The 23,154-nt window shown below is 36.0% G+C and overlaps 1 protein-coding gene across 2 annotated transcripts in view; it reads left to right on the top strand.

Moving 5' to 3' along the window:
* Positions 1-23,154, top strand: part of dock1 (dedicator of cytokinesis 1) — a 311,516-nt gene that overhangs the window by 227,704 nt on the left and 60,658 nt on the right. For both annotated transcript variants that reach the window (XM_088915927.1, XM_088915925.1), the window contains exons 30-33: positions 13,465-13,543; positions 14,364-14,464; positions 21,028-21,086; positions 22,848-22,996. In XM_088915927.1, the coding sequence (XP_088772053.1) occupies positions 13,465-13,543; positions 14,364-14,464; positions 21,028-21,086; positions 22,848-22,996 (388 nt within the window). The remainder of the gene's footprint in view (positions 1-13,464; positions 13,544-14,363; positions 14,465-21,027; positions 21,087-22,847; positions 22,997-23,154) is intronic.

Raw genomic sequence — 23,154 nt, 5'->3', positions numbered from 1 at the left:
CATTTTTAAATCCTTTGGCTTTACCACAATTTGTTTTGTGTGGACAAACAGTTTTCTTTCTTATATTACTTTTCCAGTAATCCATGGCTTTCTACATGTATGTTGCTCTGAAATAACATTGGGACGTTTGTTCCATGTGTTTAAGTCACAGTAAACACTGCCAAAAGTCATATCAGCAACATTATAAGATTGTTTTACCATTTGTAGTCTAAGAAGAGCATTATGATGTTGAACTAATCAATGTAACTTGTTTTCCAATTTAAGAATGTTTTCCAATTTATTCAACATCTTACTGTTTTTTTAAGGTAAAAGATTGTCTCCTTCATACAAATTTAGATTTCTGGTCAGGTTAATTAAGTAATTTACACTAAACATTGTGCATTTAAAGCGCTACCTTTGGTATTTTGGTGGATCAAGACATCATATAAAGTTTCTTTTTTGAGTATGAAAATCAACATTGTAATAGCAGGTTTAAAGTTTAGATATTTCATCCATCACTATTCAGATCTTTAAAAGAGAACCCTAGGTGCTCTGTGGAAACTCAATTTCCAAAATATAATGCATATCCTTTTAGCAGTCTTCAGATGTCACATAATTAGTGTGAACCTTTAAGCTAAGATGCTGGAACAGGAAAATATTAAGAGTAGAAGTGATTGTGGCAAGAGATAATTTTAGCTGGCAGTTTCCAGTTAAAGATAGGAACTTATTTTTGAGAAAGGAGTTAGAGGTTCACAAAGAACAAAGGAAATGGGATGACCATTAGTGGAAATGGCTTTGTTAAACACTTTACATCCTAAAGATTAATTTGTGATCGCTTTTGAAATATTCAGATTCATCTACTTGGCTCAGTTCATCTGTCATAAAATCAGGACTCTTATATAAAAGTCTCAGTCCTTTTTCCAAGGAATTTAAGGAGCATTGAGAAAAAGGCAGCAAGCTGACATGATTGAAGAGCCATTGCCGATAACACTTACTCAACTGGAAATGGCCCTCTGTGTGCCCTATTGTACAAAAATGAAAAAGGCACAGTAATGATTTATGTTTTTCAAAGAGTAATATATTATGCTGTCTTATGACTATCTCCTCTTGTAAAATTTATATTATAAAAATATAAACATCCTTGTAAGTGGAAATGCACAGATGTACAAATGTAATTTCATGCTTTTTGTCATCATATCTGAAATCCCACAACACCTTAAAATAATACTGAAGAATGTTCATTTCAAGCAGTGAGGACCATTCTGATATCCATATGGTTTCGATTCATTGGATTATTAAACGTGTGAGAAAATGAATACAAGACTGGAAGCCTTTCACAAATTTGAAACACAGTAAAAAGACTTGTGTTATGAGATCCAATGCCGGTTCAAAACAGTTCTAAAACACTGGGCTTTGATCCTTCTGCCATTTCATTCCAGAAAACTGGTTTAAAACCTGCAGAGCATTCCAGACCTTTTCAGGAAATCATTTTGGAATGTATTTGAATGTGACTCAAGTTGTATGATGCAGAAATGTATCATAAGCAGTCGAGTTTTAAGAATAATCAGATGCTTCTCCAAGAATTCCCAAGTCACTGCCAAGACAGCTAAAGGAGAACTGCAGTCCCAATTTTTTCAGAACGGTTATTAAATCTCGGTAACAAAATAAATTCATTAACAGTATAGAAAAAGCTGCACAAAATCGTGGACTTTGTGAAAGTAGTATAAGTTGCCATGTTGTTGCAAACCAGCATTTGAGTTCCCAGGAATTGCAACGTGAAGCAGCCCTGCCTGCTCGCTAGTCTCTGTAATAACTAATGTAATGTGATGTATGAGTGAATATGTACAGGCTGTGCAGCAGACATTTCACCACAGAAATGTTCCAACATGATCTGCATGCAGAATTAACAAGTAAGTAGTATGTTCCAGCAAAACTGTCTTGAAATCAAGAGATGTATACACAAGCCTGCTGCTTTATTTAATCTATTTTGAGGTTTTACTGTGTACATTTTAATTTTATTGTGGTTTGAAATGCACTCATCAATTTTGATTCTTTCTTACCCCGAATATAAAAATGGGATTGCAGTTCCCCTTAAATCACAGTTCTTCTGTTTTGATTCAGCATTGCATTCAGCATGTAATGGGAAACAAAAAATTGAGAAATTTGAGAAATATGTTGTATCAGAATAAAATACAACTCATGGAATATTATCATGAGCTCATTTTGACAATAATTTTGTGAAGGTTGTCTTATCTCATTTCTCGGTTAATGAATAAATGAATTATATTAACTTGGCACAAATTTTAGGTTTTGCTTGGAATCTGGAAATCAAGTGTTGCACCACACTGCATGTGGCAAATGCTCAGTTTCACTTTAAAAACACTTAAGTTGTTAACTTAACAATTTAACACCACTTAAATTTTTAATCTTTAATTGCGGGAGATCGGAAATTGATTACAAAATGTGCCACTCTTCTCATTAAAGTCTCTTTGTCCTCTTTTAAAAGTAGCTGCAAGTTCTTAAACTTCATATCCGTGCCAAATCATATCATTTAAACAGCATTCAAGTCCCAGTTGCCTTAGGCAGGCTTTGGTCTCAGCAAAGTCAGATCTTCTTGCTGACCTGTATTCACTCTTCAGGCAGTCTTGGGTTGTGTACTGTGACCACCAGTTCTTAGCATTCCTTTAATAGAACAGATAAGGAAACTGGCTGTTTCACTTAATACAAACACACACACATACAGTATATATGCATATCTATTTATACATTGTTTTATACTTTCACAGGAATGCCATTATGCCAGTTCAGTTCTTTAGAAGAAATTAAATCTGCAGATCATGAACTTGCAGAGCTGTTTACAGAAGAGTAAATTTAAAAAATGATATAAATAGTTATAGGATGCATTTTGATTTACTCTGTGCTTTTTCATATAATTTGAAAGAGTGATATAGACTTTCAACCACAGGAATCGCAGATTCTATTTTTGTTTATGTGGATAAATTTGGTTTGTAGGTTTTGGAAATTGTTCCAGGAGCAAAAATGCTAATATTCTTTTTAAGGCAAAATTCAAAGCAATCTCTTATAGACCCTTACAGCGGTTACAACGCGGTAGCTCAGTCTTCTCTTTATGGCAAGGTAGAAACTATATCAAAGATGTTCTGCTATTTTTTCAGCTTTTGCCTTAGTGTATGAAAAGTAATCTTGGAACATCATAGTCTGTGCCATTTGAAAAAATCTAGGGAGAATCAGAGACTGTCAATATTGTGATGCTGTTTTAACCCATGTTAGATGTTCAGGATGTATGTAACACCATCGCGCACTACCTTAACATGCAGGGATGACATCTAATTTTGGATCTGCCAAATAGCAGATATGTCCAAATAGAATGTAGAATATAGACAAATGCAAAAATGAAAAGATATAAAACAATCCATTGCATCATTATGTATCCTAGGCATGTCCTAAAATGCAGAATTGACCTTTAATTAAATGTGCTGTGTTATTAGTCAACATGTTACATGTGAAAGTTAGACAATGCATTGAAACCAGTCATATGATAGCCTCTGATTAGAGGATACTGTGCCTCTCAAAGAACTCAAGGTTTTTTTTTCAGACAGCTTTGTGAGATCTAATGGACTTTGTGTTTTCTCTATATACTTTCCCATCTTTGAGCAGAACAAAGCAAAGCATGCTACTGCCACACTACATTTGATAGCTTTCATTTATTATTATTTATTGTACTATAGATTATATCTGCTCCCAAGGATGATTGTTATTCATCTGAAGTAGTTTTCCTTAAGCAGAATATCTATGATTTTACTAAATTAAAAAAATATGTCTGAGAAAAATTAAGCAGACCAATGTTACAGTGTATTGAAAAGTTAACATTTGCATGAGGCTCCAGGGCCACAGCAAGCAATCTTTTGAAATGTCACCCACTTGTTAAAACAATTTCCATTTCTCTAATGGACACCACTATAAAAATACAACACCAGCAGACATTAAAGTTTTATATGGCAATGCGATCGACCTGTAATAGAGTTCAGAACTGAAGATTTAAAATATGAAACATCATTATGAGGCAAAGAAATAAAATATTCATTTTTTATTTAAACTGCCAATGTAAATTGTTTTGCTTTGCAGATGTATTAAGGGGTTCAGAGCCCAAGAGGTTAGAATTTACATCCCCTGCCCTTTCCAGCTACAAGCTGCTGTGAATAGAAAGCATTCCAGTTATGGTAATGCTTAGGAAGCAAGTGGTTCATATCAGCAGATAAGACGATTAGAGAGTCTCTAAAAGAGCACACCACCCAGAACAAAGAGCTCACAACAGGACCCAGAAACTTCATTAGAATACCATGATGAGCAAACAGGTCATTGAACTCTGACTGGAAGCAGAAAGGTGGTGTGGGTATTCTATCATCTGCATTTTCTCCACAGGGTGAGGTATTAAACTGAGAGGAGTGACAGTGGTGCGTGTGTGAAATAACACATGAACATGGTAGCAATGCTGGCCCCTGCTAATTTGAATTGCTCATCAGCTTCCATATTTCACCTGTGAGTATCCAAGAAGGCAAAAGAGTGCTTCTGAAATAAATCAAACAGACTTATTAGAAGCATTGCCTTAACCACAACTTCCCTTTCTTGAGATCGCATTTATAAATTCATACAGTATACATTTCACCTTCTCTCAAGACCAATTTAATCAAAATTACTTTTCATGGCAACCTCTATTAGCTCTGTACGAGACTCTGATCACTCCCAGCAATGCTTCTGAATTCCTCAGAGCACCAAATGTTACATTGTCCTTGATTTCCTCCTGCCCGTTTCCAGATTAATGCTGCTCTTTCTTGTTTGACACTGTCATTTTTGATCAGTCTCAGCTGGATTCAAGTAGGTTTACATTAGCATTCTAGACCAAAAATGTATATTTTAAAGCAAGAAGCCATTGAAAGATTGTGATGTGAGAAAATTGCTTTTAATTTTGTGGTTCAGTAAATCGGTCAAAGCTGTATGATTAAACAAAAAAGCAGTGTACCTAAAAGATACAAATGTTAATATCAACATTGAGCTAAAGAAAAATAGAAAATACAAGCCAAGGGGAACAACTCCTGTTTTCTTCATTTAATTACACTGTTTTTGGAGAATTAAGAGTTACAGAACACATCTGTGACTTTGGTCACATACAGTTAATAGCATTGCTGTCAACTATACTATATGTGTTCCTGAAATATCATGTACAGCCTAATTGAAATTGGTAATATGCATAAATCAGTTCGGAAACTGTAAATAAATTTAAAATACCTGGTACTGGGAACCAAGAATGTTCAGTACCAAGGAAGTGATTTTAGCTTTTCAGCGTGTACTTTTTTTACTTATTTTATGTACTTATTTGCACAAACGTTGGTAGGTGTCTGGAACAAGCTATTGAGTAATGTCGTTGAAGCTGATTCACTGTCAACCTGTTAAAAAAGGACTTGATTTCTATATACTTGTCCTTCTGGATCAGTAAGCTTCTAGCCACCAAACAAGCTCAGCAGGTGAATGGCATATTCTTACCTGCAACCTGTTAACGTTCTTTGTTGTAATATCTAAATAATGCAAGGCCAGTTTGTATTCCATTCCCAGGCTTTACAAGTCTCCCCATTGAACAGGCAGCTCATTTCCCTTTGGCTTATAGAAACTTTCCCTGGGTTTTTATAGGTCACATCAGCATTGCTTCTGGTAATGATTCTAAACTCTCAAATGCAATTTAGCTCCTTGCAGTAGTTCACTTATTAGGTGATTGCCTGTGGATTAACCAGCACCAGGATCAAGTCCTTGTTTTGAGGTTTATTTGAGCTTTTCACAGTATTGCGAGCAAATCACCTTTTCAGTTTTGTTAATTTTAATTGCTTGTTTGTCTTTGTTCACTGATTTCATCAGCTAAGAGACTGACTTCTAAGCTCATTTGGCTGTTCTCCCCCTGGCAAGAAGTTGGGCGAAGGTTTTTAGTATAATATAAATGAGAGGGATATTTCAGGCAATAGTGGTGCTCCTATCAAAAGTAGGCTTTTCAAGATATCATTGAAGGGGATATTATGATAAACATAATTTTGTAATCTGGGGGGGATTCATGAAAAAGAGCGTTGTTTCCAAAAATTAAAATGGAAAACTTTGTATTGGTGCTACTCACTGAAGTAAAACAAATGAGCAGCGACATGTTAATGTCATAGTCATCAGAATAAAAGTAGACTTGTTTTCTTATTCCACTTTTTTTGCTTATGTATTTTATGAGGTTATTTTCATACAATCTCTTAAGAAATGTATGCCAGTCATGTGCTGGCAGTGTAATTAACTTGACAAACAACTTACGTCTAAATTGGATTGAATGATTGATTAAAGGTATTGATGTTGTGAGTGCTGATGGTTTTTGATACATTATCCAATTCCTACACGGATAATGAATTTAGGAAATAAAAAGTCTACAGCAGATGTTTCTGGTATAAAAATCTTGTTGATCCTTAACATGCAGGGCACTATTTTCAAAACGATTAGGCTCTTGCCAAAGGATGCAATGCACATTCAAACCTCCTGCATAATTATAATGTTACAGTGGGGATAGAAAGTCACCATCCCCTTTCAAAATGTTCAGCTTTTGTTGCCCTAAAGCCCCAGTTGAGGACAAATAAAATCAGAATTTTTCCAGTTTTTTTTACAAATTGTACCTTGCAACATCCAAGTGAAAAAAGAAAGCAAAATTTATTTTTAAAAAAATAGAAAAACTGGGTTTGATAAGAGAACATCCCCCTGAGTTAATACTTGGTAAAAGCACCTTTTGGTTGAATTACAACCTTGAGTTTGTTTGGATACATCTCTACCAACTTTGTACACCTAGAGGGAGGAATATTTGCCCATTTCTCCTTAAAGAATTGTTCGAGCTCAGTCAAACTGCATGGTGGCCATTGATGGACTGCCCTCTTCAAGTCATCCTAAATATTTTTGATGAGATTTAGGTCGAGGCTCTGACTAGGCCACTCAAAGACATTCACCTTCCTGTCCTTCAGCCACTGTACAGTTGCTTTGGCGGTGTGCTTTGGCTCATGTTGAAAGTGTCATGTCATGTTGAAAGGTGAACCATCTTCCCATTTTCAACTTCCTGGCTGAGGGCTGCAGGTTTTCTTCAAGAATTTGCCTGTATTTTGCACCATCCATCTTCCCTTCTATCCTGACAAGTGCCCCAGTCCCAGCTGCAGAGAAACACCCTCACAACTGGATGCTACCACCAATGTACTTTACTGTAGGAATGGAGTTCTTTAGATGGTAAGATGTATTGGGTTTTTGCCAGACGTACCCTTTTGCATTCCAGTCAAAAAGTTTGATTTTTTGTCACATGCACACAATGACCAGTCTTTGCCATAAAGGTCTGTACCTCGTTCAAAGTTGTCATCGGCCTCTTGGTCGCCTCTCTGATCAGTCTCCTTCTTGCTCGGTCATCCAGTTTGGAGGGACGACCTGATCCTGGCAAGGGCCGGGTGGTGCCATACGCCTTCCACTTCTTAATGATGGTCTTGAGTGTGCTCCATGGGATACTTAAAGTTGTGTGATCTGTAAGGTGATTGGTTATACCAGAGCAAGTTTACAAGTGCAATTGTAAGGGGGGTATTCACTTATCCAAATGAGGTATTTTACTGTTGTAATATAAATTAATTTCAGAATGTTTTAGAATTTTATTTTCACTTGGCTAATGTGGGTTAGTGTGTAAATAAAAATGGAACAAGCCTAATTTATTTATTTTTTATTTTCAGAGTGTCATATAACAAAAGGTACACATTTTGAAAGGGGGTGGTGACTTTCCATGCCCACTTTATATAATATTTTATATATATATAAATAACATGACACTTTAAAAAACTTCAAAGTTGCCACCCCCAGAACAAATGAATTAAACAAAAAGCCATTTCAATAGACACAGATATTGTTATCTTAATACAGCTCTAGTATACACTAGCTGTATGAAGCCAGCAGACTGACTTAGGCTCATTAGTGAAGCAAGGACAATGGGTCACAGCAGAAAACTAAAAAGAAATTCATTTAGGTCAGAGAGTAGGAAATGCATCTTAAACTCTGGGCACTTTCAAAAACTGGCTGGATGAAGGTTATGATTTGCTTAGGTAATAAGTTATCAAACAAGTTAGATAGGCCAAATGGTCTCATCTCATTTATAAACTTTTTTTCGTTATGTTCTCATGTATATGGTTCCAGAGGTAAAAAGATCGCAGTTCTCATCTAAGTCTAACCCTGGAAGCTGAATTTCTAGGGGGTTGTTCTGTTCTGTTTAACCGTTGATAATCACATTATTCATCTCAATTAGTTTGTGCCACAGTGTCCATGAGCGTCCCATACCCTCTCCTGCACAAAAATCACTAAGAGCTACCCTTTTCAACTCGACTGGCCTTCAGAAATCAGCCGATGAATCGCTTACTCCTTCTCCCTTCCCTTCCAAACTTTCCATAGGCATGTCTTTGAGCTCTCCACCACCTCTATTTTGAAAATTGAACCTTGTTGATAGTAGTCTGGGGAAGTGGTATTTACTTGTCATAGAAACATAAAATATTGACAGAAGGAAAAGGATTGGTAAATCAATATTTTCTAAGGTCCCCCAAGAACATAGTTATCTGGTAATTACTAGCTGGGAAATTGCCTGAGAAATGGATTGGCTGCCCCCTAACTTCATTAAGGTCAAAAATGTCAGCTGCATTCTCATTTCTTCTGGATTGAATTGCTAAACCTTGTTATTGGATGTTTCATTTAAATATGTTTTTTATTTAAGACTTAATTTATAATCATATTTATTTCTCTCTCAATATATAATTATATGGTGGTTTGCAATTTAGCTTGATCATTCAGTAGTTATTTGCCCTGCACCACCAGTGTTTTGAAATGACAGTTTTTCAGTCAAAAGCTCAATAGTGCATTGCATGTTCAGTTGGATTTTGCTGTTACGTATTGAACTTCTGAATGAGAATTGACTGCCTGAAGTATCTCGGTTTCCCCCTAGGGATTTCAGATTTTTCTAGATACAAATGTAGAGGTGCCTTCTGCCAGTAAGTTGTTTCAGATCTATTCAAGTTGTACTGACACTTCATTTTTAAAAATGAATTCCCCATGGTAGTTTCTTGACCAAAGTTATACTTTTCTAGGAATTAATCACTTTGGCTTTCTTTACTATGATTTACTTTACTAAAATACATATTTTTTATTTATTTTGAATTGCTAAAAATAATATTGCATGAAGTATGAATTTATATCCTGGAGAAAAAATGAAGAGAAATATATTTTTTATCAGATTGTGTTCTGATTTCATAGATCACTTTGAAGATTGTAGCCAAAAGTTCCTGAAATTATACCAGCCATCTAGCTTGTATCCTTTCGGTCTTTTTTAAATTGATGTTTTCGGCTGAACAATTTGAAGTCTTTTCTGAAGTCTGCCTTTCAGTAGTGGTTTTCTGTCAGACAACTTCAAAAGTCTTGTGAAGATAAAAGTGTAGCTTTTTAAAGAGTCAAAAAAGTGACTCTTAACTGAATTCATAACCTATCCTTTGCACCCTGACTCAACAGAAAAGTGAGAAATAGTTGCTTCACCATTTCCTAAAGTGAAAATTGAATGGACAGTTATCTTTTATTATTTATGCGTACAGTTTTACTGTCAGTCAATTATTGTGTAACGTCTTGGTTAACAACAGTACAGGAGGTTTATCTGAATCTTTCCCTTGGAAGTGCTTAGCATGTTGTGTACCACAGCTGGGGAAACCTGGTCAGCTAGACATGAACCATGTCTCAGAACGTTTGACATTACAAGGTCACCGTTTATTGCAGATGCACTCATCATATGAAGTGAAAGATTTTCTTGCCCCCATTAAGTATAGTAGAGGCATAGTATTGTTTATAATATAATGTGCAAATTATTTGTATTTTGCTTTTCTCCTTCACCTTCCAGGCCTTTTTGTTGTTTGACAATGTTCAGGGGAGCAACCTGCATGGTGCCCATTATATCCTTGAATCGTTACTCATTTTCAATGACTTCTGACTTCACATGGGAACCAAGGGTTCCTAATGTTACATGCAAACACTCTTTTCAACATTTCCCTTTCAGTGGCTGTGAATATTGTTTCCAGTCTCTTTTTAGAACACAACTGTCAAATTCTTAGTGCTGGACGGCTGGTGTGTCTGTAGGATTTAATTCCAATTTGATTCTTAATGAGCTAAACCAGCAGGTTACTAGCTTCTGTGTTGAATGCTTTAAGGAGACTTTAAAAACCTGCAGACACACTGGCCCTACAGAATCAGGACTGAACACCTCTGCTTTAGTTCCAGATAATAATTACATTTACATATGATGTGGCCTAAATCCAGAGACACTCCAGTTATCAAGCAGTGAATGCGAACTTATAAATGTGGTAAAAAGACTTGGTTGAATTTAGGTAGACTAAATTATTAATGACGTCCATGTCTAGTTCTCATCTTCGTCCACAAAATTCTCACAGCTTATGAAGCTGATGGACCCACAGCCATTAATAGTTTGCAGTCAAAAATGTATTGAGAAGGCAGAGTCTGATATCCTGAGCTGCCCACCCTCCACTACCCTCTATAGCAGTAATTCTTTTCTTTTCAAAATGATTTTTTTATCCACGTTTTAGCTGTCACAAGGTAACAGCGACCTTCCATCTTCTGTGCCTTTCCTTAGAAGTTTCCTTTTGATTTTTAAAGGCTCTCCCTTTGCTGTCAGAATCCAAAGACCCACCATCAGAGAAGTGTCATTAAAGCTCTGTGTGAGAGCTGGTTACAATTCTGAAGTAATACAAGGTGGCATTTGCCGAGTTTGAGATTGCTGTAATGCTTTAGCGTTTGAGATGATTTATGATTATTGTGTTGGCAGAACACAACAGGAAGGCCTCTTTGGACCAAACACTGTAATAGTGCCTCACGAGAAGGAGCCTTTTGGAATTAATTGAAGGGTATTTGTAACTGTTCCTAACTTACGAGTTTACTTGAATCCTGACAAACTGACTGGCATCTGGCATTGTGTTTCTTGTGAGTATATACTGTCACAAATGGTTTTCTTCTTAGCTTAGTCCTTGTATTCTGCTTTTTTCAAGCACTTTTTCGAGTGACAAGTATACATAGTCAGTTAAGTCATATCCTAATACCCCATGCTTGGTTAAGGACTTGTTTGCTGTGTTTTCAGATTTTTTGCCCAGTAAAGAAAAAATGCACTTAATGTTTAAATATTAACTTAAAAAGCTTTTAAATGTGTTATCACCAACACAGTTGTGATAGTGTACCCACTAAAGTGTTGTTTAAGCAGCTAATGGGAATACATATTAAAATGGCAGCTGTAGCTTCTAGATTCAAACAAGCCACATTAACAATGATTTAAAAAATGATAGTGTTGCTTGAGTAGAATATTATGAGTTAGGCAATCTAAAATATGATTGGTATTTTTACTCATATTACGCTAATTCTTGTCATTACTCAAAAATGTACAGTGCAGTGCTGTATCTTTAAAGCAATATTCCTAATTGTGATGACATTTTATAAATTTAATTAACTTGGGAGCAGATTGAATAAAAAAAAGTTTTATGAATATGCTACATGATTTTTACGTACGTTTCAGTCATAATATTTACTGTTATTGGTGCAGTTTGATTAAATGCTTTAATAGAACACCCGAAGATTTAATTTAGGGTGCGTATTATAAGAGTCCAGAAAGTGCAGTATATGGGGACTTTTTTAAACAGGATTCATTTATTCACAGTGTTCTTCAACAGACATATTATCCGTTAATGGGAAATTGCACTTCTGTCATGTTTGTGGTTTTAAGGAAAATAAAAAATGATGATGTGGAGATACATGAGTGGACTGTTTAATAGTCCCTTGAAGCATACACTATTGCTATGAGCCATGAGCAAGTCTGATGTCTTAGACATCCCAAGGCCCTTTCCTTTAAAACGCTGTCATGATATTTTAATGCATTACTCAGAGGTTAAAGGAAAAAGAAAATATGACGAATGTAAATGTAAAATGTGTTGACAATTTCTCAGGGCATTTAAAATGTGAGGATAGTCTCAGGGTAGGCATTTGTGAAGCCCCATCATAGCCTCTTTTCATTCCTAATTTGAGTAAGTGGTACAATCATGCATATTATTTTGTTAATGTCTGTTTCTTCCTGCTGTCTAAGTGTAGGAAAAGCAATTAAGTTTATTATCTGTGTCTTATTTGAATTCCCTGTGTAGATGAGTAATACTTTGCAAGTCTTGCGTGAAAGCATGAGGGTCAATTAGGAAGATATATTGTTGAGGATTTTCAACAATTACACATTGTTTCAAGCTTAATAAAGTATGTTTATTGCTTGCCATTTCCAAATGAGGTTTTATTGTTGAACACTAATTACATTTATTAACTAATAGGTAAAATTCAACAAAGACTTCTAACAATCAGGTTTAAATGTCAATGTCAGGTGGTGTACCCATGTGTTTCACTTTTTATATAATTTGTATCTAAACACAAATGTACTCGCATTCATTTATATAAAAGAGTTTTGAAATATAATGATTTTGCAGTTCTTTTTATTTAAAGAAAACGTTTATCCACAGGATGGAATTTTGAGATGTGTGGGGAACAGTTTCCCACATTTTAAGCATTTGAGAGAATTTCAGTATTGCAGTTATGAAGGAGACACAAAGTACAACACATGCTTTGAAACCATTCTCTTTCTAGTGGTGTAAGGATAAAGTATACATGAGAGTGAGTAAAAAAATATATTAGGTAGAGATTATTATTATTACCAATTTAGCTATTGTTTTTAGAGTCAGGATTGATCTGTTGATGTCCTTGAGAGCTGCAGCATATTACTCTTTTCATATCATAAGACTCTTAAATACTTACAGTTATTGATTAAGTGTTCTGCTTAAGAAGAAATTAAATTGTTCAAAACATTTTGAAAATGGATGATTTAAGGGTGATGTATGAAAGCTGCCAGATTGTGGCTCTCCAGGACCAGGGTTACACATCCCTGTTGTAAGAATAATTTGTAGTACAAAACCTAGTTTCTTGGTTTGTTGTGGTAGACAAAAATGCACTTAGAGTAAATGGCACTACTTAAAGCAACACATCTACTGTAAATGAACTGTATGTTCTTTAAAGATCAGTTTTCTTTCCTTCTGAGCAGGAGTTTAATGCAAATCAGAATCTCAATAAATATGCTTATGAGTTTCTGAGGCAGACACGACTTTTACTTTCCAAACAGCATCTTCTGTCAAAGAAAAAAAAATGTTTCTGATTAAGTTCTGAATTCTTTGCTCTCTGCTTCCATTTAAATGAAGATTAAGAAAACATTTCAATGTAGAATGACTGAAAGCTTACAACTAAATTTACATAAAGCAATTAATCTTTATTTGATCACAAAGTACAAAAGGACTAAATAAGAAATCCTTTGTCTTACAGAGTTTTCTTGCGAGCAATTAATCAGTATGCTGCAGTGCTGAACAAGAAGTTCCTCGATCAAGCCAACTTTGAACTTCAAGTAAGTACCATGAATAAAACCATCCAGTTATGTTTTATAATGCCCATAAATATGTATGTATGCAGTAACAGAACTTTGGTAAAAAAAAACTACAATTCCTTTCATTACCAGAAAATAATTGTGAGGGTCTGCTACATACTGCATGATGTAGAAAGATAAAATAATTTTAAGATGGCTAAACAGTCAGAGCTTGGGGAATCACCCAAGAAGGTAAATTCCATCAAGAATCTTGATTTGGTACATTTATCAGGAGTCCTTTTCAAGAGGCCAATACAGACAGATGAATTGATGTCCTGTCTCTACCATTAATAACATTTTCAGTGCACTTGATATCTAAATAAGACGAAGACCTCTGAAAGGCTAAGCGTCCTAACACAATGCACTTGATTTGTCAGGGTGGATTCCAGATAATGCTCAGCTAACTCATTAGGCTAATTTAAATCACAAGAACTGAAACTGTTTCTGCCCCCGAAGCAGTTTGAGTAAATTTTGTCCTTTAATATCCTTGTAATACATACTGCAGGTCTTGATATCTTTGTTTTTTCAACTTTTGCAGTAAAATAAAATATCAAAATATGAAATGGTGTCATTTTCTAAGTCATACATCATAGTTATAAACCTCACTAATAGTCTTTTGCCTTCATTAATTAACATCTGCAAAATGACATTGATAGGCTCCTCAGACAGGGTATGTACAGTATTGATACAATTAATGTGTTAATGGTTCACTAATACATGTAGAGCTAACAGAGGTTGACAGTATCTCTATGTGCTATGACCATGTCGAGTCATTCAGAAACTTGTCTGTTTTTTTTTCTAGCTTTGGAACAACTACTTTCACCTGGCAGTTGCTTTTCTCACCCAAGAATCTCTCCAGCTTGAAAATTTCTCCAGTGATAAACGAGCCAAAATATTTCATAAGTGAGTTTCGTTTTAACTCTCATCCAAGAATTTCATTTTGTCAGACAAAGTAAGAAGTTATTCTATCTCCATTGATGTCGTAGATAATAGAAATTAACTTTAACATGACTCCCATGGGTTTTCTTATTGTTTATACTCCCATTGGAGGTGGAGTGTTTGCTTTGAATTAATTCAAAGAGTGATCTTTAGCAAGCTGTACACTTAGTGACTTCAGAGTGCTCACAGCAGCTGCAGAGCTTCTTGCTGTGCTTCTTTGTACCTCATTTGGAAAGTCTGTTTCACATTGTTTGTTTAGCGGGCCGAGTGACAGAAAACCTAAAGGGTTGAGTTCTGCCAAGTTAAGGGAATAATTAATGCTGCCTGTTCTGACAGTTTAAGGCAGAAATTGAGAAAAGGTGAAAGCCACTAATCCAAAGAGATGAGGGAGAACCTCGAATTGTTTTAACTGAAAACTGACAGGTATTAGCTGTACAATGTGAAAGCACATTTTGATGAGGTGAAAAGGGCATGAAGGTATACAAATCGGGAATGGAAAAGGGACATTTGTTCTCACTGAATGAAAGTATAGTCTGAACATCCACTTTGTCTTGGCTGTTGTGTGATGGACACTAGAGTTTCTGTCTGGATTCTTTCTGACAAAAGTCCTTACCAGCAACCTGCCTTTAGATTTCCTTTAAGCATTGCCAGTGAACTATAGTGTATAAAGATTTTTATAAAAGTGCTGCCCCATGTTCACACTGAAAAAGAAATGCAAATTGAAATATGCTGGTACGGTGGTGTATTTTTGCTCACTCTTCCGGGTCCTAACGTGTTCAGTAGGGATCATTGATAGACCATACGTTTTAGATTGTATTCAAGTTAGGACTTTGAATGGGCCACTCAAGGTATTCACTTTCTTCTTATCAAACCACTCCAGTATAGTTTTGGCCCTGTACTTTAGATCAGTGGTTCTCAAGCTTTTTGGACCAAGTACCACCCCTGATCAAACCAAAGCATCCAAGTACCACCTACAAGTCATCTTCTTATAGGAACCCCAGAACGTGCACACACACTCTCACACAAATATAATAAATATAATAATAATAACTTTATTTGATATAGTGCCTTTAAACGTGGCTTCTCAAAGCGATTTACAGAATGACAACAGCCACAACAAAACTGAAAAATAAACAAAAAAAAAGCACCATTTCAGTGAGATGGGTGAGCCTGTTTAGTCGAGCAAAGCAGATGTGAATTCATGTTTCGAGCCTTGATACAATTCACAACAGAGTCTAACAGATTTTAAATCGTCAGGCATTTTCTTGACGGAAAAGGTCTCATGGTGGATGTTGCAATGCGTCCATTCATTTCTGGAGCAACCTCTCTAATTTGTGCAACTACACCGCTGTGTCAGCTTATCATCCGCCATATCAATGATTCTATGAGTGGATGTGTCTTTTGGAGGGGGCAGCAGGTCAAGCTGCTTAGTAGCTTTTTCTCCACACATAATACGTGTCAGCTCTTTTGCCAATGGTAAATAAGGTTCTTCAAAAATAGTGTGGGGCTTACCTGCTTTAGCAATCCACAAGCTTGCAATTTTCCTAGTTTCCGTTTCTGGAGTCCGTCTCAGAAGTTAAAAGAAGTTAGTTCATGAGTATGGGAGCGAAACACAGAGACACTCGGTGTATTTTTCTCAAATTAACCTAGAACAGTTCTTAAATATTTTTCTGTTATCTATCATGCTTTCCTGTGCTCACAAGATTGCCAGCGTTCATAGTACGCATTTCTATGCTTTCCTGTGCTTGCAACATCGGCGGTGTTCCAAAATCACGCACATTGTCCTGCCTCCCTATTTGCTGGAGATAAGTTTTTTTAAATACAATTGGTCACTTACGTTTGTAGAATTACATTGTAGCTGTTGTTTCCACTCAAGTATTAGTGTGCGCTGTATCGTAGTACGTGGGCTGTGTATTCGACACGTATTAAAATAGAAAATATGAAAACCCGTCCCGATTTTTTCAGTGCACACAAAGTTCCAGGGTCATATGGTGTACCAACTGGCGGCGCTCCGAGTAGCACAAGTGGTACGCGTACCACCGTTTGAGAACCACTGCTTTAGATCATTGTCCTATTCAGTTGTATATTTTCAAGCCAGTTTTAGATTTCTGGCTGACTTGAGCAGGTTTTACTCTAGGATTCACCTTGCAATTTGCACCATTAATTTTCTCTTCAAGACTACTGAGCTTTTCAGTGCCTGCTGATGAGACATATCTCAACAACCCAAAGCTGCCACTATCAGTGTTGACAACTGAGACTGGGTAATTCACTGATGCACTGGCTTGCACCCCACTTCATGGTTACCTAATAACGCAGCCTAAGCTTAACTCTGAGATACCTGGACTATAGGACTCAACCTGTGCCCCAGCTGAATATCTGTATTGATTCAGCTTTTGGGAGTACTGTTAACGTTATATTTACATACCACCATCTGGTAACAGACAGCAAAAAGTAAAAAAAGATCACAAATACCTTGTTAGACTCTTAATAAACTACATATTTATGAGGTTTTGTGCATGAAAGGAAGTATTGTATCAATTTTTAATTGGAATCAACTTTAGGTTATGATTTCTGTCATGAATTAATGCTTTCATTAGTGAAGAGCAACTCAAACAGCTGGTGAAAAGGCTAGGACAGGCAGGAAGAACTCTTATCTTACTCAACTCAAGAGCTGCACTTTTTGTGCTTGATTAAATGTAACCTATTAGCATTTTGTGTCTGAGTGGTCCTGACATTGGTTGCAAGAAAAAAAACAGGGAATGTGCTCATTCTCAATTACTGGAGAAAAAATCAAGATAACCAGCACTGAACTGAGCCTGTACTTACTGAGTGAAGATGACTGCGGGTTAATTACTTTTAGCTTTTTAATACTCCCATCAAAACTTTCAGCACACTGCCTGAGCAGGATGAATTATTTCTGATATATTATTTATCGTGTAGCATTTTACCTCTCAGTTCTTTTATAGTCTCTTTAGCACAGTCTTACACTGGCTGGAATAAAATACTTATAATACAGCTCTAATGACAGCTTTCTTCTAAACCATGGTTCTAAACCATGCCAGCAGCCATATCACTCTGCAACTCACAACTGGCAACCCACTGAAGCTAAGCAGGTGTGAGCCTGGTCAGTACCTGGATGGGAGACCTCCTGGGAAAAACTAAGGTTGCTGCTGGAAAAGGTGTTAGTGGGGCCAGCAGGGGGCGCTCACCCTGCGGTCCATGTGGGTCCTAATGCCACAGTATAGTGACGGGGACACTATACTGTAAACAGGCGCTGTCCTTCGGATGAGACGTAAAATTGAGGACCTGACTCTCTGTGGTCATCAAAAATCTCAGGGCGTTTCTCCAAAAGAGTAGGGGTGTAACCCCGGCGTCTTGGCCCAATTTGGCCAAATTTCCCATTGGGCCTTACCAGTCATGGCCTCCTAATAATCCCCATCTACGCTTCATTACTTCATTAGCTTCATTACTCTGTTCTCCTCCCCACTGATAGCTGATGTGTGGGGAGCGTTCTGGCGCACTATGGCTGCCATTCCATCATCCAGGTGGATGCTGCACATTGGTGGTGGTGGAGAGGAGTCCCCATTACCTGTAAAGCGCTTTGAGTGGAGTGTCCAGAAAAGCAGTGTATAAGTGTAAGCAATTATTATCAATTATTATTAATTATAAACCAGGTTAATGTTTTAATGGTTGAAATTAATTGAGCCTAAATTTTAGGTAAATTTCATAATAGTGGTCTAAATATATTTATCAATTAGACATGCCTATATCAGGGTTATTGATATTTTGATCTCTGGCATGTTCTGTGATCCTTTTTTATTCTAAAGACCATCATTATATTTGTCACAGATTATTTTTCTGGCTTCAGTAGGAGTGTAATGCCATATCTGTCAGTTCAGTTAATGTTTTCCAACTTTTGACAGGTAAGCCTGTGTCTTGACAGCTGACAGATGAGATGTTATCCCAGTTTCTCTTGCTCTTTGTATCAGTTAGAGGGTGAATTTCTCCTTTATCTTGGAGCTCTCTTAAGGCTGTGCTCTTTTTTGGTTTCAAACAGGCAGTAAATTAAAATTTCAAACAAACTTGAGAGATGACAAGTACTGCTGAGTGAAAGATTTTAGTTTAGAAATAGCCCTCTGCAATGGAACTGATTGTTAATTTACCCAAGAGTTCCCTAGACCTTGCTTTGTCTTTTCCTCAAACTTTTTTTCTTTGATCATTAGTTTTAAGTTTAGGCCATTTCAGTCATGGTTATTTTGCAGCTGATCCTGCTTGGTGTGTTTGTAAAGCATACAGAAATCTATATTAGCAAGTAAAATGAGCTTTGTCTGAATTCCTTATAATGTAGTTACATTTATATTTCATATCTTTTATGTCTTTGTGTAAGAAGCATCATTATTTATTCACAACTTTTATGAATGTTGTAAACAGCATAAAATGTATTATAGGCAAAACTGTTAAATTTACTCCAATCAAGTTATCTTAAATAAGAGCAGAAAATTGGTTGGAATATGCATCCTACAGTAATTCATGCTATAAATCCCCACATAAAACATCTTGATTATTTGCCTCAGAGTAGAGTGGTTTTAAGATATTTTGAAGGTGACCTAATGTGAATTTTGATGTCTTCACCTGAAAAAAAAAACATGCCCTGTCTGTTGATAAAGGGCATTTAGTCATGGGATGTGATATCACCCTCATACCTCTTGTATGAATTTGTCTGTGGGAGTGCATGTCTTTCAAGTATCTCTTCATCATTTTCATGAGGATCATTCATTAGCTGAGTGTAGAATTATTTTAAAATTATTTTATAAATTGTAATTTACTTCTTTATAGTTTTACAATAATATCTACTTCCACACCAAGGGTTATGTGAGAAAAGGTAATTATGTAGAGTGTCGGAAGTTTAGGTATCCCTTCTGAAAAATGTATTGGACCTCTGTGAGCAACAGAAACAGTTTGAACACAACATGGTGTGTATTTCACAAAGGATTCAACTGTCTGCATCCCAGGCCCAACCTCTTTTATGGAATGGTATGGAATTCAACTGCACATTCTGCCAGTTCTACCAGTTTTCTATAGGATTGCGATCTGGGATTGTTTTGGCTAGGGAAGATGGTGGAAATCCATCCTCCTTAAGACCACTACATCTTCACTTGCATAGAATTATAATAATAGAACTTTTGTCATAGTAATCATAGACTCTGTTAATGTAGAATTTTAATGTTATGAAAAATCTATTTGTCAGTGAGTGTGTAAGTAGCACTGCATTCAAAGTATATTTCTCCATTGCAAAGCTCAGGCCGTGTTCTCCTAACAATGTTCATTTTAACTAAACTGAAAACATTCTTTTTTGTTTTCCACTGCTGGCTTGTCTGTCTTATTTGATATCCCCGTACCTTTAGAATTACTTTCTAGGACTATTAGCTGATTCTGATCAAGAGTTGATCTTTGGAAATGCCTTGCAAGTGTTTTCTCCTGAGCTTGGCAATAGTCTGGTGGTTAAAACCTTTTGATTGTCACCTAGCATAATGTTTTACCATTTCTCCTTGAGAGCACTATTCTTATACTGATGCCTATTCATTTGTCCAGTCCCCTGCCTGACTGGAAATGAATAAAATGCTATTGGATAAGAAACAGGCCTCTGGGCTAACATTTTATGTTTTTGCCAAAATACCCCTACTAGGTAAGAGAGAGGCAGAACAATGTAGAACAGTGATTTTAGCACACAGAGATGGGTATCTTTCTGAATGAAGTAAATATAGCACATTTAGAAAAATCTTTAGATTTTTGGTAATGCAAACTATAGAGAATGTTACAACTCTGCAGCACAAACTGATCAGCACAACTTTTAGCCACCACCTTTTTAATGGTTTTCTTAGATACTTTTAATGTGCTTTCCTTGTCTCCATTAATTACAGCCTTCTAAAAATATATTGGCAAAGCAATCAATAGCTTGTAAAAAATCTCCTCAGTGCTTACATTTCACTGAAATGTCATTGCATGACAGGGAAAACAAAATTATAATAACCCTGTAAAGAGCAACATATTTTTTAATTTAGCATTTTTTGTCTAGTATAACCTGAAACTCTAATAACACATTCATATTGCTGATAAGTGCCAGTTAAAATATCAAGGTCCAAAAGATTTACCTCTAATACTGGCTTTAATAATTATTATTATGACAAAATATGGGTAATTATTACCAGACCATGTTTCTTTTACTTGTTCATGTTGTAAAGAACAAGAATTGGGCTATGAACATCAAATATCAATAGATGCATTTCTTATTGTTTTTACTGAGTATTATGTTTGACAGGAATGCTTTGTTTTGGTATCTGTCTTTGCAAGACCATTTTGTTGTGTACTTAGCCTTGAGTAATATGGATAATAAACTGGGATTGACATTTGAGAGGCTCTTGATTTTCTAGATTGTGAAAATGATTCATGAAGAAGTAATTGTGCAGATCTATCCAAAAACTAATCGGTTATAAAATAATTGATTTATTATTGTTTTCACCTTGCAGATATCAAGATATGAGGCGGCAAATTGGGTTTGAGATCAGAGACATGTGGTACAATCTTGGTAAGATAACTGCATGTTTTCTCACCTGTCTAATACTGTTGTTGTGCAACTGTAGAAAAAAAATAAAATGAAGCATACACTTAAGCAGTTTTACGTCCATGGGTTAATAATCTTATTTGTTATTTCCAGCAGTGCAAACGCAAACAACTGAACAATATATAAGAAATGCTCATATTACCAGGAGGTCATGTATAATTAGACCTAACGAAACAAGTGGAATTTTCTAAATCCTAATTATATGGATACCATATAGAAATGTGTAAATTATAATTGTTAATCTGTTTTGAAATGTACAGTACTTTACAGTGTTCTGTTTTCTTACTAATCAATGTTATTAAAAAAAGCACAGAGAATGTATGTACTTTTAAGCACAGTAGTAAGCCAATTACTTTCAATGTAGATGAAGCTGAGAAAATGGTTTTCTCTTTTATAACCTAACACCATGATGGGTGCTAAAACCACAGCAGAGAACTGATGAAAGATTCATTTGAAGTGTTATTAGATACACCTTTTTAATAGAGTCTCCTCAATAATTGCAATTTTTGTCATCAGAGTGCTTGCACTTCTATAAATATACTTTTGAATGGTATCATGACACTTTATTATTTTCATTGTCGTGGACACAGTAGTTCATGTGGTGTTTTTTAAATCCTGTATGCATCTGTTAATAAAAAACAGAAGCAGAGAATTAAAAATAAACTCAATGGATTGATCAGCGCAAGTCATGAGGGCTTTCAGGTAACTTTTCCACTGTGACTCACATCAATGATACTACAAGAACTAGGGATGGTTTCACAAACAGGCAGGGACACTGGGAATTTGTACAGGCAAAGACCATCATGCAGATCCACTGCACGGTAATGAAATCTAATGAAGTTATCCATGCATGTGATTGTTTCGAAAGTATTTCATCTGGATGGACTGATCTTAATGTTGACGGAACATTACCTAAAAAATTGACCTCCTTTGATTGTTTAGAATGTTACATGTCTGAGTTTTCTAATAGCCAGCCTGGGATTCAAACTGATGAGACTCTGATTTCTCTTTATAGCCAGCAGGCAATAGGTTAAATGACATCCAGTTATTGCAGGCTGTGCTCAACCTAGAAAGACCTCCTGTTAATTTTTGTGCTGCTACAATACAAGGTATAAACCTAACTTTCCAAATTGTTTCTAGGATCTACATACTGTATACCCATTGTAGTATTTTTTTTTTGCAAAGAACCTTAGGAAAAAAAATATATAAATTGCTTGCCTGAATAATGAATTGGGGTACATGATTATTAAGAATTGAAGTAATGAAAATAATTAAATAAGTCTTCACCAATTATAGACTTCAGGGATCAGCGTACTGCACTGAAAGTAAAATTGAATTGAAAATTGGATGTGCTGATACACTTAGCATTGTCTCCTTAGTTTGCACTGTGCTTATTCTTCAGTTCCTTTATTGTGTTGGGAATATGCAGTCCTCAACTTGAAGAGTGACATGGACTGGGAAAGAGAAATCAGTGTCCCGAGTCAGTTCGTGGAGGGCAGTTGGGTATATCAAGTAATCCACTTGTGTCTGCCTGTACACAATTTTCATGTATCAAATGAAAGAATGTAATCTTGGTAGTGTTTTCTGGCACCTAGTATATCAACTTTAGAAAACCATCCAACCTGCTAGAGAATTTTGATGTGGTCATTTGATTCATGTTTGTGATTGTTCAGTGTTCACCCCCGTTTTAATGTGTTCCTCTTTACCTGATTTTGTGCATGAAAGGTCCACACAAGATTAAATTTATCCCAGAGATGGTCGGCCCCATACTGGAAATGACTCTGGTTCCCGAGATTGAGCTACGCAAGGCCACCATCCCCATCTTCTTCGACATGATGCAGTGCGAGTTCCATTTCACCCGGAGCTTTCAGCGGGTCAGTCCCTTTGATGTTTTTTATTACTCAAGATCACCATCACAGGGCTTCAGACATAAACATTTCAAAAGTTTTTGTGCACTTCCTTAAGCCTTACTTACACCATATGTTGTTTTTTTATTTTACCTTTATTTTTTTTTCTGTTTCAACTTCTAAAA

This window comes from Atractosteus spatula, chromosome 5 (genome assembly GCF_055471065.1).
Source record: "Atractosteus spatula isolate fAtrSpa1 chromosome 5, fAtrSpa1.hap1, whole genome shotgun sequence".
Taxonomy (NCBI): Eukaryota; Metazoa; Chordata; class Actinopteri; order Semionotiformes; family Lepisosteidae; genus Atractosteus; species Atractosteus spatula.
The sequence above is the reverse complement of the archived record's forward strand: the minus strand, read 5'-3'. Positions and strand labels throughout refer to the sequence as shown.